The sequence below is a fragment of the Cherax quadricarinatus genome, chromosome 19, assembly GCF_038502225.1.
Source record: "Cherax quadricarinatus isolate ZL_2023a chromosome 19, ASM3850222v1, whole genome shotgun sequence".
In the NCBI taxonomy this organism is placed as follows: Eukaryota; Metazoa; Arthropoda; class Malacostraca; order Decapoda; family Parastacidae; genus Cherax; species Cherax quadricarinatus.
The window spans coordinates 42,447,639-42,463,647 of NC_091310.1; the positions used below are offsets into that span (position 1 = coordinate 42,447,639).

The following is a 16,009-nucleotide window of genomic DNA, read 5'->3' on the forward strand; positions in this document are numbered from 1 at the left end:
CACACATTATCACTGTTTGTGCAGAGGTGCTCAGAATACAACAGTTTAGCAGCATATACCTATAAAGATACACAACATATCCCTCCAAACTGCCAATATCCCAAACCCCTCCTTTAAAGTGAAGGCATTGTACTTCCCATTTCCAGGACTCAAGTCCGACTATATGAAAATAACCGGTTTCCCTGAATCCCTTCACTAAATATTACCCTGCTCACACTCCAACAGATTGTCAGGTCCCAAGTACCATTCGTCTCCATTCACTCCTATCTAACACGCTCACGCACGCTTGCTGGAAGTCCAAGCCCCTCGCCCACAAAACCTCCTTTACCCCCTCTCTCCAACCCTTTCAAGGATGACCCCTACTTCGCCTTCCTTCCCCTATAGATTTATATGCTTTCCATGTCATTCTACTTTGATCCATTCTCTCTAAATGACCAAACCACCTCAACAACCCCTCTTCTGCCCTCTGACTAATACTTTTATTAACTCCACACCTTTTCCTAATTTCCATACTCTGAATTTTCTGCATAATATTTACACCACACATTGCCCTTAGACAGGACATCTCCACTGGTGAAGGAATATACCGGCAAAGAAAAAACTAGTTCCCCATATGTTTGCCTTTGCCTTTAATTGTCTGGTTGTTCTTGACTGAAGACTTGAGTTATAGCCAGGTGCAACAGGCTTTGAAATTGCTACCTGCATTCATAATAATTTGATTAAAAAGAAAAAAAAAAAGAAAAATTAGGCAAGACATTAACATTGTTTCAGAGAAAACTTTAAAAAACTCTCAGTTTACAGGGTAAAGTGAGGGCTACAGACAGTGACAAAGAAGCTATGGGGAAACATGTGAGAGATAGAGAATTTAAAGAAGGGTTGGAGATAATGATAGAGGAAGTGGTAGTGACTGAGTGAAAGTATAAGACTTAATATAAGAAGGTGGGTTACAGACCTTATGAGAAGGCCAAGGACAATGATCAACCATTGCTTAATTAATACAGAGGAGAAGCAAGGAGGGCTACAGACAAGAAAAAAGCAAAATGTGAGGATTATATGCCATAAGTAAGAAATATGGACCAAGAGAGGGTCCACTAACCTTTAATGAGGGCATGAGGGCTGTACAATTGTCCCAGATGGTCTGTGAGTCGGTAGGGTCCACTTCCAGCCGCCAGTCATGGTCTTGGTTGGTCCCACCCAGTACCACTGTCTCCAAGCTACCATAATGATAATACAACAATAATAATAATATAAATAACAATAGTATGCTGTAATTACTATTGCATGAAGGACTAACGTACTAATGAAAATAATACATGTTGCTGTGAAGTTGGTCTAAACTCTATATATTTAACCCCTTGACTGTCGCAACCCCAAATCCTGAGGTGTCTCCTGGTGTCGCAAAATTCCCCCCCCCCCTCAAAAAAAAAAAAAAAAATCTTATGAAATGATAGAGAATCTTTTCCCGATTGTAATGACACCAAAAGAACGAAATTTGATGGAAAACTGACGGAATTACACTCTCGTGAAGTTAGCGACATTTACAAATCGGTGATTTCGCCCACTTTGAGCCCTATTTTCGGCTAATTCCATTGTTCCAGTCGACCGAACTCATAGCTATTTCTTTAGAACTCCATTTTTTCTATCGACTGAGTACAAGAAACTGCCCATTTACCGATTTCAACTACCCAATAACGTGGTCAGAAATTTGCAATTTGGCCAATTTCACGAAAATTAGAAAATATGACAATTTCAAAACAGGGTCCAGAATGAACAATGCAGACATTCCTGGCTCTAAAATAACATTTTCTTTGTTCATCAGTCATGTCTCCAGGCCCCTCTGATATTACTCTTGCTTTGTATTTTGAATTTTTATTCAAACAAAAAATAGAAGATTTACTGTTATGCAGACTACTGCAATATTGTAATAATTGTATAAATAATGCCACCCCATTTATGACTGCATATCAGAATGGCTACTTGGACATTTATTGGAAAATGACATCATTTGTTTACTTTTGAACATCGGCAAAAATCAAACATTTCCCCTATTTTGAGCTCCATTTCAAGGTTTGTTTCATAGTAAAACCAATCAAAATCACCTCTATTTCTATAATATGTTTTCCATTCTATCAAATGAAACCAAGAAAACGAGAATACAACCATAAACACTACACGAAAATAGACCACAAAATCAGCATTTTAATTAAAAAAAATGGTCAGTTTTTTTTCTCATCATGCACTGCATGCTGCAGGATTTTTTTTGTATGGTGCACACTGACCACACAGACCCATTCTCTCACATGTGGGCCTACCAGCTTTCTCCTGCTTGATTTGAAGCTGCTAGAATTTATGAGTATATGTATGACCAAAACAGTCAAAGGGCTAAGTAAGAATGACCCAGGAGTAGCATACTTCATGCCAGGCTGAAAAATACAGAAGCATTAGTAAAAGACCAACATATAAAATAAATTTATAGCACTATAACCATTCCAGCTAATGAAACAGACAATAAATTTGGTGCAGCTAGTTAGAGATGTTACATGCTTGGTAGAAGAACGGTATTGTATTGTGATACAGAATATTGTTACAGTATTCCTTCTTTTCCTCCAGAATAAAAAAGGCTCCAGACAGTCAGATAACTTACTCAAATCTTTGCAATTTTTGTGTCATTCATATAAAGACTTGTACGATACTGAAATGTTTGTTTTTAAGTTAATGCAACTTGGTTAAGTGTTTATATAGATGTGAAGTGTGATAAGTGATTTGATTTAGTCTTTTAGGATACTCAGTTATATATCTTTCTTTCTTTCAACACACCGGCCGTATCCCACCGAGGCGGGGTGGCCCAAAAGGAAAAACGAAAGTTTCTCCTTTTACATTTAGTAATATATACAGGAGAAGAGGTTACTAGCCCCTTGCTCCCGGCATTTTAGTCGCCTCTTACAACACGCATGGCTTACGGAGGAAGAATTCTGTTCCACTTCCCCATGGAGATAAGAGGAAATAAGCAAGAATAAGAACTAGAAAGAAAATAGAAGAAAACCCAGAGGGGTGTGTATATATGTGCTTGTACATGTATGTGTAGTGTGACCTAAGTGTAAATAGAAGTAGCAAGACATACCTGAAATCTTGCATGTTCATGAGACAGAAAAAAGGACACCAGCAATCCTACCATCATGTAAAACAACTACAGGCTTTTGTTTTACACTCACTTGCCAGGACGGTAGTACCTCCCTGGGTGGTTGCTGTCTACCAACCTACTACCTACTCAGTTATATATATATTGTGATAATGCATGCTGATGTTTGTAACTATTACTATGTCCACAGTTACTATCAGTTACTATATGATGTCATAGCTGCCAGTTCTGTATAATGATAACTGTGGAGCTCTTAACTTTAATTATTAGTTTTATAGAATATCAAGATGGCATCAGATCAGTATAAACTGGGGACAGCCAAGAAAAAACTAAAGTAAGAAGAGAATCATAACTAGATAAGCAATGGCCTGACACTGAGAAGCATATTCTTGGCACAAACAAGGAAAGTATATAAACTTTTCCTGTAGTTATAATTTGTTACTGCTAATTACGAATAAGCTATGTATTACACTAAGTCAACACTTGAGATGCTGGAAAAATTGTTTACATAAACAGGACACTGCTGACATTCTGCTTGCTAAAATAGGACCTGAACAACACCAGTCTTGTAATTACTATGGGAATGAAGATGTGGATCTACAATAGTAAAAAAAAAACACATCTAACAATCATTCTGCTAAGACCTCTAACAACAAAACTGCAAAACAGCCAACACACCTGTCATAAGAGACAGAAATTTATATATGATAACAAATGTCAGGGTTCTATGAATTACCTTATACAAAATCCTCAAAAAAGAAGAAAGAACTGAATGTAATTTTTTTTTTTAACATGCAGGCTGTTTCCCACTGAGGCAGGGTGACCCAAAAAGAAAAACCTATTTTTACCATATATAAAAGAAAAAACTTTCATCATTCAACACTTTCACCATCATTCATACATAAACACTGTCTCTGAAGAGGTGCTCAGATATGACAGTTTAGATGTCCCTCCAAACTGCCAATATCCTGAACTCTTCCGGTAAAGTGCAGGTATTGTACTTCCCATTTCCAGAACTAAAGTCCGGCTAACCAGTTTCCCTGAATCCCTTCACAAAATATTACTTGCTCACACTCCATCAGGTCCCAAAAACCATTCATCTCCATTTACTCCTATCTAACACTCTCTTGCTGGAAGTCCAAGCCCCTCGCCCACAAAACCTCCTTTACCGCCCTTCTATATATTCAAGACTGAATGACTATTCACAGTTCCTGCTGTAAATTGTTTAGTCAGAAGCTAAGCCAGTTATTCCTTGATGACTGTATGGCTGAAAGATTTTAAGGAATAGTCTTAAAAGTTATCAGGCACCACATGATTTGCATTCAAGTGTGCTGTTATGTACAAGTGTAAAATAAACTTGAATAACAACTATAAATATGTTTGAGCAATCTCATATGAAGTTAGAAATACTCTTATCAGCTACAATCCATTATTTATTTCTGAGCTAGCTGAGAAAATTTTTACCTTATGAGGGGCATGAGATTAGATCAGTCTTATCAATGGCAGGAAATATAAGATCACTATTTTGGAAAAAAAAAAAAAATGCAAATTCAATGAACCTATCTCACATTACTGTACTACAAATTGACTGTACCCAAGGAACAAATGATTCTTATGACTAATGTAATTTCTAACTCATCATGAGCACAAAATGACATTACTACATACAGAAGTGACTCATTTATAAGAAATACTCACAAGAAGACCTCTTAAGAATACCCTTATTTCAGGAGAACTTGTTACAGATCTGTCAGAGTATCAGTGATGCCACCCTGTAATTTAGTTCTATGATCACAAATATGATAGGGATTGAAAACAGCTGTAGATAATGGAGACTACTGTATAAGAAATCCAGTAATATAGATGTTCATGTACATGAATGGTATACAATACTGACAAGATGAAAATTTAGACACGTGCAACATCTGGGTATCTTTATTGTAGATGTTTCGCCATCCAATGGCTTTATCAATACAAATTCAAGAACATGATTGGGAGACAGAAGAACTATATACAAAAGATGAGGTAATCAGTTCCTCAGCCTTGGAGCTGGTTTGAAGAGCACCGTAGTCATGAAGGTTCTGGAGCAGAGTCAAGAAGGCTGGCATGTATATATTAGCGTCAGGTGGAAAGGGATGGGTAGCAGATGAGGGTATAGTCACTGGTAGGCGGGATTCCCCAGTGGAAGTAGGAAATACCCAAGGGATGGTTAGTGGCAGTATATAGTAGCAGCCAAGAAGGTTATGTAGATGGCCTCTGAACCAAGATTCCATGATATTGCAGTGTCTGACAAGTTGTACATGAATGATATACGATACCGACAAGAAGTAGGTCATACCCATCCCTAAGGTATGACCTACTTCCACTAGGGAATCCCACCTACCAGTGACTATGCCCTTGTCTGCTACCCATCCCTTTCCACCTGACGCCAGTATATAAGCGCCAGCCTTCTTGCCTGTGCTCAAGAATCTTCGTGACTACGGTGCTCTTCACACCAGCTCCAAGGTTGAGGGACTGATTACCTCATCTTTTGTATATAGTTCTTCTGTCTCCCAATCATGTCCTTGAATTTGTATTGATAAAGCCACTGGATGGCGAAACGTCTACAATAAAGATACCCAAATGTTGCACATGTGTCTAAATTTTCATAGATGTTCATATATAAGTGAGTAATTTATTTATTATTATTAACCCTTTTACTATCTCGTACATAGATCTATGCTACTGACACCAGTGTCGCTTATGTACATCTAAGTTTTGAGCTGAGCTCCCTCAGAGCTGTGAGCAGTAAATTTTGGCCTAGATAGGAGAGAGTGTCTGTGGAATGAGTGTGCACAGTATAAAAATAATCCTGCCCCATGCAGTGCATAATGAAAAAAGGAAACCTCTGACCTTTGTGTTTGGTTTAAAATAACAACTTTGAAGTGTTTTCTAGGGTGGTTTATTTGCTGTTTCTAAGTACTATTTGACAGAATGGAAGAAATATTACTGAAACAGAGATGGGTTTTGGGGTTTCAGAAGTGGAAGTATACTTTGAAATTTGGCTCAAAGTAGCTGAAATATTTGAGTTTTTACTATTTTTTTTAATCTGGTTTATGGTGTTTTACTAAGTTTGATTCAATTATTATGTGTAAATCATGACCAATCATTCCTGGTTATATTTTATTATCCAAGGAATAATAAATCTTTGATTTATGTGATGATGAATTCAAAATGGATGGTAAGTGTAATACAGGAGAGGCCTGAGTATATGATTAATGAGCAGAGGAAATGTTGCTTTAGTGGCTGGGGACTTCTACAGTGTTTATTTTAAACTATGTTTTTAAACTAGACTTTTTTTTAATTTTGTGTAAAATTGGCTGAATTACCCACTTCTGTGCACTTCATGTAGTTCTGATAATCAAATGGGCAGTTTCTTGACCTCAATCAATAGAACAGAAGGTAAATTAGCAAAATATCTTGGAATCTGGTCAAATTCAGCTTAAAATAGGACTCAAAGTGGGCAAAATTGCTGGTGTAAATTGTACACAGGCTGCTTTGTGCCTGCATAATTCCCTAAGTTTTTTAGCAAATTTCAACTTTTTGGCATCATTACCTTCAGAAAAAAAAGACTCTAACATTTCAGAAGAATTTTTTTTTAATGCCGACATACAATTACATTTTTGTCAATTTTTTACAATTTAGAGATCTTTAAAAAATTGTGTTGACTTTTTTGAGGGTACTAATGAACATAACCCTATTTTCAATTAAGTTTACACCCATTTTTTATTACACCATTTTTAACATGATATCTGATAATCAACCATGTATAAATTTACCCCAAGGTAGACCAGAGCTTGAGGAATGCAGAATTATTATTATTAGGCTAGGCTATTAGTACAGAAATACATGTAAGTTGGCTACTGATGAGTTTTATGAATTTTTATATCAGTACAGATTAAGTAAAGCAAGCATACATAACATAGGGGGCAGCATCTCCTTGGGACTTACTTGGGGATGATGTAGGCAAATGACTTCTTGGATGCATCACACAGGTACCTCCCCACCCATGGTGCCCGCACCTAAAAAAGAAAAACATTAAAATTTTATAATCTACAGTATAACCTCAAATATCGAACTGCTCCCAACTCAACCAATTATGTAAGTGTATTTTTGTAAGTGCTTTTATAAGTGTATTTTTGAGGGTCTGAAATGAACTAATTTAATTTACATTATTCCTGATGGGAATAAATTCGTTCAGTAACGGAACTCGAACAGCTGTCTGGAATGAAGAAAGTTCGATATTTGAGATTCCACTATTTTAATCAGTAAAATTGCAAAGTAACTGTGTTCAAAAATTCTCATAAAAAAGCTAATAATTACATTTTTTTATACATGCAGTTCTACAGTTTGGTTTCTCAAAACAACCTTTTGTAGTTTCATACTTCCATCTTCAATACTGTCTTTTAGATATTTTATCCAAATATTAACTACCTAGATAATTTACCTATAAATCAAAGGGTTCTCCTTTAACTGGAAAAAGAGAGCTCACAATCATTACATTAATTATACACAATATTGAAGTTAATAAGACACCAATAAAACACCTGGGTATCTTTACAAAGATGTTTCACTAACCTTTGGCTTCTTCAATCCAATATAGAGATTATTTACTGGATACAGTCAAAGAATTGGAGGGAAAGTTTTGAAGTGCTCAGCCTTAACTCTTTCACCATCTCTTGCCTAAATCTGTTATTAACACCAGTGTCACTCACGTAGACCTACTTTTAAAGCACAGTGCTCTCAAATATCCTGCGAGTGGTAAATTTTGGCCTCAACATAAGAAAATGGGCTTGTGTAGCAACTGTGCACAGTATAAAAAAAAAAATCTTGCCCCACATGAAGCATGATGGAAAAAGCAAGCCTCTGATCTTGTGTCTGGTTTAAAATAGCAACTATGAAGTGCTTTCTAGGATAACTTTATTGTATTATTAATTGTTCCTTCATATCAGCTGCAGTTTCAGGAGTGGAAGTACATAGTTTGAATAGCGACAAGATTCAATTTGTGATGATTTTTCTAAGGAAGGATAAGGTTCACCTACAGCCTCCAGTCTGTTTTAAGGATTTTTACTAGGTCTGCTTCAATTACTGGGGCACCCTAAACCATGATCCACCATTCAGGGGTATATTTTGTTATCTGAGAAATGGGGTAAAAAAATTTATTTTGTGTGATGATGGAATGAAGCGTTTATTTTGGGCTCTGTTTTCAAACTGGACTTTTTTGAATTCTGTGTAAAATTGACCAAGTTTCCAAATTCTGTTCTGATAGTTTAATGGACAGTTTCTTGAGCTTAATCAATAGAATGGAATGCATAACAGCAAAATAGCAAGTATGCCTTCCTTTGCTATGGAATTTGCTTAAAATAGGATTCAAAGTGGGTGAAATCGCTGGTAAAAATTGAACCCAAACCGCCAAATTTGTACCTGCGCAACTCTTTAAATTTTCCATCAAATTTAGTATTTTAGCGTCATTACCTCCAGATAAAATTCTCTACCATTTCAGAAGAAAAAATTACTTTTTTTTTTTTTTTTTTTAAATCACAACATTGTCAGCACTTTTAATTTTGGGGGTCCCAGCAAGAAAAGGGTTAACAGAGTGTGTTCATTCCCTTAGCACTGATAAAAATAAGGCAGATGCATGTGGGCTGAGATATATACTGGAGCCAGAGGGGAGGTGAAGCAATTGAGGACACTGTCACACGTGAGAGAGACCCACCATGGGTCACTTGGACATCATGATGAAACTTGCGCATGCATGCACACACACACACACACACACACACACACAAAAAAAAAAATCAGATTGGTTGGCCTGGACAGTAGGCTGGCCTCTGTGGTGTGCACCTGACATGTCTGCCTAAGTAAGGGATTCCTCTCAACTAGTTTAGTAGTGCCAGAGGAGGGTTTCTAGCATATCAAAAATATTTGTGTTATTTTTGTTCTATTACATGTAGGTAACTCAAATATATTGACCATACAGTCAGTATTCTTATTCTCATTCATTCTCCCCCCCCCCCCATATCTCTCTCTGACAAGGGTTTTACAAGATTAGGTTTTAGGTTCCTAACTTTATTTACAAGGTAAGAGATCTTACCTACATTAGCTCATTTTAAAGAATTTTTATTGTTATGAGACATACAAGTAGGGAAGAGGATGAAGCTGGAGGTAACTGTGGGCAAGCAATTTTATTTGGTCAATTGACTTTATTTCACTGATGTCATTATGCTGTACAAACATGCTCTCTCTCTCTCCACCCCATCTCCTTCCCTGTCTCTTCCCCTCCCAATTATATCACTGGTATCCATGGGAAAATACGCTAAGAGTTCCAAACACCTGACTTGCAAAAAAATTTCTGGAATTCATTAATGCTGTACACTGGGGCCCTACTGTACTTTTATGTCATGACATGACTGACCCTCATGACTTGGCCTCTGCAGGGGTAAACCTCTGGGTCAGGCACTAGTTTCCGGGCACCAAGACCGCTGCAGTTGATGACGATGTCTGCTTCTGCAGCTGCCTCTGCTAAGGATGTGAGCCGACACATCTTCACACTGCCTCCCAGTGCCCTCACCTCCTCCAATAACACTGGCAGGAACTTCAATGGTTCTGCTGTGACTGTACCAAAGCTAAATCCTGACCTGCCAGTGATGGGTGGGAAAAGAGGTTAAATTGGAATATTATGATAATGTAAAGGACTTCATGAAACACTTCAGTAGCAACAGTCTGTATATTTTTAACACACTGGCCATGTTCCACCAAGGTAGGGTGTCTTGCTGGAAATGTTCAGGCATCACAATTCAAGTGACCCTCCAGTCTGTAACATGCTGGCCTCTCCTTCAAAAATACCACAAACATAGCTTCACTGTCTCTGGTACTTGCTGTCTAGTCACTCATCCACAGGGTAGGTCTGGGATGTTTGTATGTGTCGATGTAGTGTAGATAAGAAAGAACTGATTATGAATGTTATAAATGAAAAGAATGGGAACAAGTTAGGAGTATCCGAGAGAAAGAGAGCTAAGGAAGAAGTAGCAGTAATATTATACATATTCAATTATGGAAAGAGAAGAGGATTAACCCTTTCAGGGTCCAAGGCCCAAATCTGGAGTCACGCACCAGTGTCCAAGAATTTTTAAAAAAAAAATTTGTTATTTTTTCTTATGAAATCGTAGAGAATCTTTTTGTGAAGGTAATAAAACAAAAAGTACGAAATTTGGTGGAAAATTGACGAAATTATGCTCTCGCGAATTTTGATGTGTCAGCAATATTTACGAATCGGCGATTTTGCCGACTTTGACTCCCATTTTAGGCCAATTACATTATTCCAATCAACCAAATTCTTAGCTATTTCACTAGTATTACTTCTATTCTATCGATTGAGCACAAGAAATCGCCAAGTCAACTGTTTCAACTACAAAATAAAGTGATCGGAAATTGTTAATTTGGCCAATTTAACACAAAGTTCAAAATATTCCAATTTCAAAATAGGGTCCAGAATGAACAATGTAGGCATTCCTGGCACTAAACTAACATTTCCTCTGTTCATTAGTTATGTTTTGAGGCTTTACAAATATATTCCATTTTGATTTTTTATTCACATAATGAATTTTTATTCACACCAAAAAATAGAAGATTTACTCTTATGCAATACTGTAATAATTGTATAAATATCATCACCATATTTGTGAATGTATATTAGACCCACCAGCTGACGTGTATTAGATGTGTGAGGTCGTTTGTTTACTCTTGAATATCGGCAAAAATTTAACATTTCCGCTACTTTGAGCTCAGTTTCAAGCCATTTCCAATGCTAAAACCAATCAAAATCATCTCTATTTCTGTAATATGTCTTCCATTCTATCAAATGAGACCAAGAAATCGCAAATACAACTATAAAAAACATACGAAAAAACACTGCAAAGTTGCTGTTTTAATCGAAAAAACATGATTTCATTTTTTTTCTCTCATTATGCACAGTGTGCTGCAGGATCTGTTTTATGTGGTGCACACATACCACATAGATGTATTCTATCATATCTAGGCCCAAATGTACCACTCACAGTTTATCAGAGTGAGCTGAGCTCATGGCGTAGATCTACGGTTTGGACCCTGAACGTAAAGCCGTAGATCTACGGGACGGACCCTGAAAGGGTTAAAATAAGGGTGGGATATGAGAAGTGGGTAACAGTAAGTATTTATAAATCTGGGGAAAAGAGGAATATAAAGGACAGAGAGAGATTTTAGGTGTTAAGTGAACGTTTAAGGATAAGGAATTCTTAACCACATGAGAAAATTGCTGTTGTGGTGACGTAAATGCTAATGTGGGAGAAACTGTTGCAGAGGGTGCAGTAGGTAAGTTTGAAATGCCAGGGGTAAATGATAATGATGGGGGAGTGGTAGGGGCAAAATTGAACTATGTATAGAAAGAGGTTTGGTAATAGCTAATACAGTGGAACCCAGAGTTTCGAACACATCGACTATCGAATGCTTCGAGTTTCGACTGTTTTTTCAAATAAATTTTGTCCTGAGTATCAAACCATGTACTACACCTGTCCACCTGCCCGCGTCCCCATGCAGGCCTCGCGAGCCAGTCTGGCTTTGTTTATGCTTGAGTGAACACTAACCTGCATGCTCATTCAAACATTTCACTATTAATTCATTGTGTTTGGTTTTTGTTTATTAAGTGAGACTGTGAAATAAGCTACCATGGTGGTGATGGTGGGTGGTGGTAGTGGTGGATGGTGGTGGAGGATGGTGGTGGATGGTATTGGTGGATAGTGGTGGTGGATGGTACTGGTGGATGGTACTGGTGGATGGTTGTGGTGGATGGTATTGGTGGATGGTACTAGTGGATGATAGTGGTGGTGGATGGTGGTGGTGGTGGATGATGGTGGTGGTGGATGGTGGTGATGGTGGATGGTGGTGGTGGATGATGGTGGTGGATGGTGGTGGTGGTGGATGGTGGTGGATGGTGCCCAGAGTATATACATTCCCCAGAGAGAAATTAGGTCTAATAATAACGATCCCAAATGGGTTAACAGGAGGCTAAAGCATCTATTAGGGGAGAAAAGGGGAATTTATAGGCTCATCAGAAGAGGAGAGGTTAACCTTACTGACCAATATGTTCAGCTTAAAAGAGAAGTAAAAAAGGCGATTAGAAAGGCTAAACGTGACTATGAAATTAGAGTTGCTAATGAATCAAAGACTAATCCAAAGGGGTTCTTTCAAGTGTATAGGACGAAGGTGAAGGAAAAAGTAGGACCTCTGAAATCTGGGAATGGACAGCTGACGGATAATGAACTGGAAATGTGTTCCTTATTTAATGACTATTTTTTGTCAGTTTTTACACAGGAAGATGTAAATGAGATTCCAGTAATTAACAATTATTTAGTTCCTGATGAATTTAAGTTAATTAATATTACTGTCACGAGGGACATGGTTATTAAACAGATAGACAAACTGAAACAAAATAAGTCCCAGGGACCCGATGAGTTGTTTTCAAGGGTACTTAAGGAATGCAAGATGGAGCTTAGTCAGCCATTAACGAGTGTATTCAATGCGTCCATCCTTACCAGTGTTGTGCCAGAGTTGTGGAAGATGGCTAATGTGGTTCCTATATTCAAATCAGGGGATAAGTCCACTCCTTCAAATTACCGTCCAATAAGCCTGACATCTATAGTGGGCAAGTTATTAGAATCAATTATAGCTGACATTATCAGAAGTATATGGAGTATATGGAGAAAAAGAGAGAAGTTAAGAGAGTGGTGAAGCAATGTAAAAAGAGAGCAAATGAGAGAGTGGGTGAGATGTTATCAACAAATTTTGTTGAAAATAAGAAAAAGTTTTGGAGTGAGATTAACAAGTTAAGAAAGCCTAGAGAACAAATGGATTTGTCAGTTAAAAATAGGAGAGGAGAGTTATTAAATGGAGAGTTAGAGGTATTGGGAAGATGGAAGGAATATTTTGAGGAATTGTTAAATGTTGATGAAGATAGGGAAGCTGTGATTTCGTGTATAGGGCAAGGAGGAATAACATCTTGTAGGAGTGAGGAAGAGCCAGTTGTGAGTGTGGGGGAAGTTCGTGAGGCAGTAGGTAAAATGAAAGGGGGTAAGGCAGCCGGGATTGATGGGATAAAGATAGAAATGTTAAAAGCAGGTGGGGATATAGTTTTGGAGTGGTTGGTGCAATTATTTAATAAATGTATGGAAGAAGGTAAGGTACCTAGGGATTGGCAGAGAGCATGCATAGTTCCTTTGTATAAAGGCAAAGGGGATAAAAGAGAGTGCAAAAATTATAGGGGGATAAGTCTGTTGAGTGTACCTGGTAAAGTGTATGGTAGAGTTATAATTGAAAGAATTAAGAGTAAGACGGAGAATAGGATAGCAGATGAACAAGGAGGCTTTAGGAAAGGTAGGGGGTGTGTGGACCAGGTGTTTACAGTGAAACATATAAGTGAACAGTATTTAGATAAGGCTAAAGAGGTCTTTGTGGCATTTATGGATTTGGAAAAGGCGTATGACAGGGTGGATAGGGGGGCAATGTGGCAGATGTTGCAAGTGTATGGTGTAGGAGGTAGGTTACTGAAAGCAGTGAAGAGTTTTTACGAGGATAGTGAGGCTCAAGTTAGAGTATGTAGGAAAGAGGGAAATTTTTCCCAGTAAAAGTAGGCCTTAGACAAGGATGTGTGATGTCACCGTGGTTGTTTAATATATTTATAGATGGGGTTGTAAGAGAAGTAAATGCGAGGGTCTTGGCAAGAGGCGTGGAGTTAAAAGATAAAGAATCACACACAAAGTGGGAGTTGTCACAGCTGCTCTTTGCTGATGACACTGTGCTCTTGGGAGATTCTGAAGAGAAGTTGCAGAGATTGGTGGATGAATTTGGTAGGGTGTGCAAAAGAAGAAAATTAAAGGTGAATACAGGAAAGAGTAAGGTTATGAGGATAACAAAAAGATTAGGTGATGAAAGATTGAATATCAGATTGGAGGGAGAGAGTATGGAGGAGGTGAACGTATTCAGATATTTGGGAGTGGACGTGTCAGCAGATGGGTCTATGAAAGATGAGGTGAATCATAGAATTGATGAGGGAAAAAGAGTGAGTGGTGCACTTAGGAGTCTGTGGAGACAAAGAACTTTGTCCTTGGAGGCAAAGAGGGGAATGTATGAGAGTATAGTTTTACCAACGCTCTTATATGGGTGTGAAGCGTGGGTGATGAATGTTGCAGCGAGGAGAAGGCTGGAGGCAGTGGAGATGTCATGTCTGAGGGCAATGTGTGGTGTGAATATAATGCAGAGAATTCGTAGTTTGGAAGTTAGGAGGAGGTGCGGGATTACCAAAACTGTTGTCCAGAGGGCTGAGGAAGGGTTGTTGAGGTGGTTCGGACATGTAGAGAGAATGGAGCGAAACAGAATGACTTCAAGAGTGTATCAGTCTGTAGTGGAAGGAAGGCGGGGTAGGGGTCGGCCTAGGAAGGGTTGGAGGGAGGGGGTAAAGGAGGTTTTGTGTGCGAGGGGCTTGGACTTCCAGCAGGCATGCGTGAGCGTGTTTGATAGGAGTGAATGGAGACAAATGGTTTTTAATACTTGACGTGCTGTTGGAGTGTGAGCAAAGTAACATTTATGAAGGGATTCAGGGAAACCGGCAGGCCGGACTTGAGTCCTGGAGATGGGAAGTACAGTGCCTGCACTCTGAAGGAGGGGTGTTAATGTTGCAGTTTAAAAACTGTAGTGTAAAGCACCCTTCTGGCAAGACAGTGATGGAGTGAATGATGGTGAAAGTTTTTCTTTTTCGGGCCACCCTGCCTTGGTGGGAATCGGCCGGTGTGATAATAAAAAAAATAATTATCAGAAGTCACCTTGAAGAACATAACTTGATAAACGAATCTCAGCATGGATTCACGAGAGGTCGTTCCTGCCTGACAAACTTACTGACGTTCTTCAATAGAACATTTGAGGCAGTTGACAGTGATAAGGAATATGATATTGTTTATTTGGATTTTAGTAAAGCCTTCGACAGAGTACCTCACAAGAGACTCTTAAGAAAAGTGGCAGCTCATGGTATAGGAGGTAAAGTTCTAGCATGGATTGAGGCATGGCTTACCAACAGAAAGCAGAGAGTTACCATTAATGGAGTGAAATCTGAATGGGGATTAGTCACTAGTGGCGTTCCACAAGGATCAGTTTTAGGCCCTCTCCTGTTCATAATTTACATTAATGACCTTGATGAAGGGATTAGTAGTGACATGAGTAAGTTTGCTGATGATACAAAGATAGGCCGTATAATTCACTCTGAGGAGGATATCAATGAACTCCAGGACGATTTGAACAAATTAATGTCTTGGTCTGAAAAATGGCAGATGAAGTTTAATGTGGATAAGTGTAAGGTACTTGCCCTTGGTAATGAAAATAACCCTTGAAGCTATAATCTAGGTGAAGTAGAGCTTGGTCATACAGAATGTGAAAAAGACTTGGGAGTCATGGTAAGCAGAAATCTAAAGCCAAGACAGCAGTGCCTTAGTGTGCACAACAAGGCCAACAGATTACTTGGATTTATCTTAAGAAGTATAAGTAACAGAAGTCCAAAAGTTATTTTACAGCTCTATACATCACTAGTGAGGCCTCATTTAGATTATGCTGCTCAGTTTTGGTCCCCTTACTACAGGATGGACATAGACTCGTTAGAGAACATACAGAGAAGAATGACTAAAATGATTTACTGTGTAAGGAACCTCCCGTATGAAGATAGACTTAAAGCCTTAAATCTCCACTCTCTGGAGAGGCGTAGAATGAGGGGAGATATCATTGAAGTGTATAAGTGGATGACGGGCATAAACA

The 16,009-nt window shown here is 38.3% G+C and overlaps 1 protein-coding gene across 3 annotated transcripts in view; it reads right to left on the reverse strand.

The window, feature by feature from the left end:
* Daao2 (D-amino acid oxidase 2) overlaps positions 1-16,009 on the reverse strand; it is a 64,126-nt gene that overhangs the window by 11,223 nt on the left and 36,894 nt on the right. For all 3 annotated transcript variants that reach the window (XM_070086746.1, XM_070086745.1, XM_070086744.1), the window contains 3 exons: positions 9,594-9,816; positions 7,130-7,200; positions 1,097-1,214 (listed from right to left, as the gene is read on the reverse strand). In XM_070086746.1, the coding sequence (XP_069942847.1) occupies positions 1,097-1,214; positions 7,130-7,200; positions 9,594-9,816 (412 nt within the window). The remainder of the gene's footprint in view (positions 1-1,096; positions 1,215-7,129; positions 7,201-9,593; positions 9,817-16,009) is intronic.